The sequence below is a fragment of the Dendrobium catenatum genome, unplaced genomic scaffold (assembly GCF_001605985.2).
Source record: "Dendrobium catenatum unplaced genomic scaffold, ASM160598v2 fragScaff_scaffold_716, whole genome shotgun sequence".
NCBI classification, from domain to species: Eukaryota; Viridiplantae; Streptophyta; class Magnoliopsida; order Asparagales; family Orchidaceae; genus Dendrobium; species Dendrobium catenatum.
The window spans coordinates 21,019,603-21,022,266 of NW_021319178.1; the positions used below are offsets into that span (position 1 = coordinate 21,019,603).

A 2,664-nucleotide genomic window follows, 5' to 3' on the forward strand; every position below is an offset into this window, starting at 1 on the left:
TTTTTTTTTAATTTCGCTATTGTAGAAAGCAGTTAGAAACTATCCCAAACGAAACTTATAAATCGTAGATGCAAAAGTAAAATACGGAGGAGAATGGTGCTTTGTGGATGAAAAATAGAATGATTGAACTCTTCCTATAATTTATCCAACAAAATAGCTTTTTTATTAACAAAATTAGTAAACATTGCCCACAAAATCATAAGAAGAAGAGAAATAAAGGAGAGCAAATGAAGCATTAGTCTTAGGCTTCGTTTGGGACGGCTTTTTTATTGCTTCTTAAAATAACTTTTTATTTTTTTACTAAAATACTGCTTTAAGAAACAATAAGAAAGTCATCTCAAACGAGGCCTTACACTCATATATGAATGTGATAATCCTTAGTCTTTTCTCCTATGTATAAATTCACAATATAATCTGAAATTAATTATTTTAGAGATTAAATAATTGATATAGAATCCAGTAGTTCATTTATTCATGCATTCCTCTCAAACTCTTAATTACAACAACAATTTAAGCTGTGTGGCATAGTGAAAATTCACATGATATTGGTGGATGTTTGATGCCTTTCCCTGTTCTTGAAAAACTCTTTTCAACACCAAAGTAACAGCTGAAGACCTAACAAGAGCTAACTGCTCACCTTTTAGAGAATTTCTGATTTACTTACAACTTTATCATACAAATCCATAAAGGTTAGCATCCAAAGTGATCTGTCCCCACAAATTCTCTTTTGATCACTTCTCAAGCTCTTTCTTGCACAGAGGACAGCAAGATATTATCTTTAGCCATTGATCAACACATCTTAGGTGAAATAAGTGTGAGCATGGCAGCTTCCTAACCTCATCTCTGTCTATATATTTGGCAAGACAAATACAACACTCCTGCATAAATGTTAAGGGAAGGATGTCAGCTTTTAAAATTCAAAGATTGGGGGTTCCAACTATGAGAGATTATTCTGTGCGGACACCGGACACAACTTACCATCCAGAGGCCAATCAGATGCAGCCACGTCATCCAGTACCGAGCTCAGTACCGAGCTCGGTACCGACCAGTACCGAGTTGCGGTACCTAGTAGGAGTGACGTGGCACATTTTCATTGGGCTATGGACGGCGTTCGGTGTCCGCACCTAATAATTTCACTTCAACTGGAGAGGAGCAGCTTAATTTAGATTGAAATAGGTTTCATCATTAGTGAAGTGGGACAATTTTGATTCCTGAAGTTATCATTTCCCAACGCAGCTCTTTTTTTCATCATAAAAGCAGAAATGATTAACAGCAGTGAAACTTACTGAATTCTTAACTGCAAGCTCATCTACAGCTTCCACCTCCTTGAATCTCCAAAATGGAAGCTGAGAAATCTGATCATCAGATGCTCCTCGACCACTTGAAGCCAAGTTCATGTTGTAACCAAGAAGATTTCTAACAAGTGGCACAATGCAGCACAGCAACAAAAACAAAAGAAAAGGGAAAGAGTAGATGATTGCATTCCAAGAAAGAAGAGCGATGCAGAGCAGATGAAGCTTTGGTGCTTGATTGAATGAGCCCAACCGTGAATCGAAAATCCAAACATTGCCCATTACAAACCACAATGCGTAGAAAAGCTCAAGGTATGGCCTAGCCTTGTTCATTAGAGACGAACTCCTGATACCAAAAGAAACAGTTAGTCATTTTCTATGTTCTAATAGTCATGAAGGAGAAGATTGAACTCAGAATTCAGAAAGTTTCTCACCTGGATTCCTCGAGGCTTCTCTGCTGCTCTAAATCAGAGCTCAAGCCAAGACTCTGGCTTGAATTGGAGCATCGATATCGCCAATAAAGAATAGGTATGCTAAGGATATTGGCAATGTTGTAGCTAGCAATCCAAAATCTTACAGGCCAAACCGGCCTTTCCTTCTTTGACACAACCAAGACTGTTGTGACAGAAACTATCTGCCCAACAAGTGCTATAACCTCGAGCAGAAGCCATGGACTGGAATTGAAGGGGTTGGATCTGAGATCAGATCTTGTACCATTCTGATACTGAAACACTCTTCGCAAGAAACCAAACCATCTAGCTCTTGATACCCTCATCACCATCCTCAACAATGACCCAACAGGTGGGCTTCGAGCTTCAGTATGATCAATATTGCTCGATATCACCATTTGTGCGCTGTTGGAGTTCAGCAGTGTCTTGAACTTATCAGAATCGTCAATTCTGTTCATTGAAGAATGGAACTTGAGAGCTTCATCATGGTCTGCAGAGTTGATGGAAAGAAGAAGTTGTGATGTAATTGTGAGAGAGTGATTTGGGATGAAAGAAATAAGGTAGGATTAAAGGGAAAGGAAGGTAGGAGGAGTTTGATCATCAGATGGCGACCAAGAATCTACCAGCTTTGCTTGGGTTCCAAGGGTGGCTGAAAGAGAAATAGCCGTTGGCCAAACCAGATACTTCCCTCCACTCAAAGATGTCTTTATTTGTTTAAAAAGCTAACTAGTTTTTGGTTGAAAATTGAATAACAACAAAAAAAAAACACTTAAGCCGCCCCCCTCTCGTGAAAAGTCACTTTCTGTGTAGTAGTTGGGGAGTAGGCATGTAATCAACTAGTTGCAGACGTCCATCACTCCATCAGGTGCATAGCAAGGTAAACAAGCATGACAAGATGGCTCAGCTCATGAAGTATCAAGTTG

The 2,664-nt window shown here is 39.1% G+C and overlaps 1 protein-coding gene across 1 annotated transcript; it reads right to left on the minus strand.

The window, feature by feature from the left end:
- Window positions 1–444: 444 nt before the first annotated feature.
- Window positions 445–2,441, minus strand: LOC110105175 (E3 ubiquitin-protein ligase At4g11680). Its single transcript, XM_020834565.2, has 3 exons — window positions 1,727–2,441; window positions 1,287–1,638; window positions 445–878 (listed from the first exon to the last, which is right to left on the minus strand). Exons 1-3 carry the CDS (start codon window positions 2,197–2,199, stop codon window positions 732–734), a joined length of 972 nt encoding a protein of 323 aa, XP_020690224.1. The 5' UTR covers window positions 2,200–2,441; the 3' UTR covers window positions 445–731.
- Window positions 2,442–2,664: the final 223 nt, after the last annotated feature.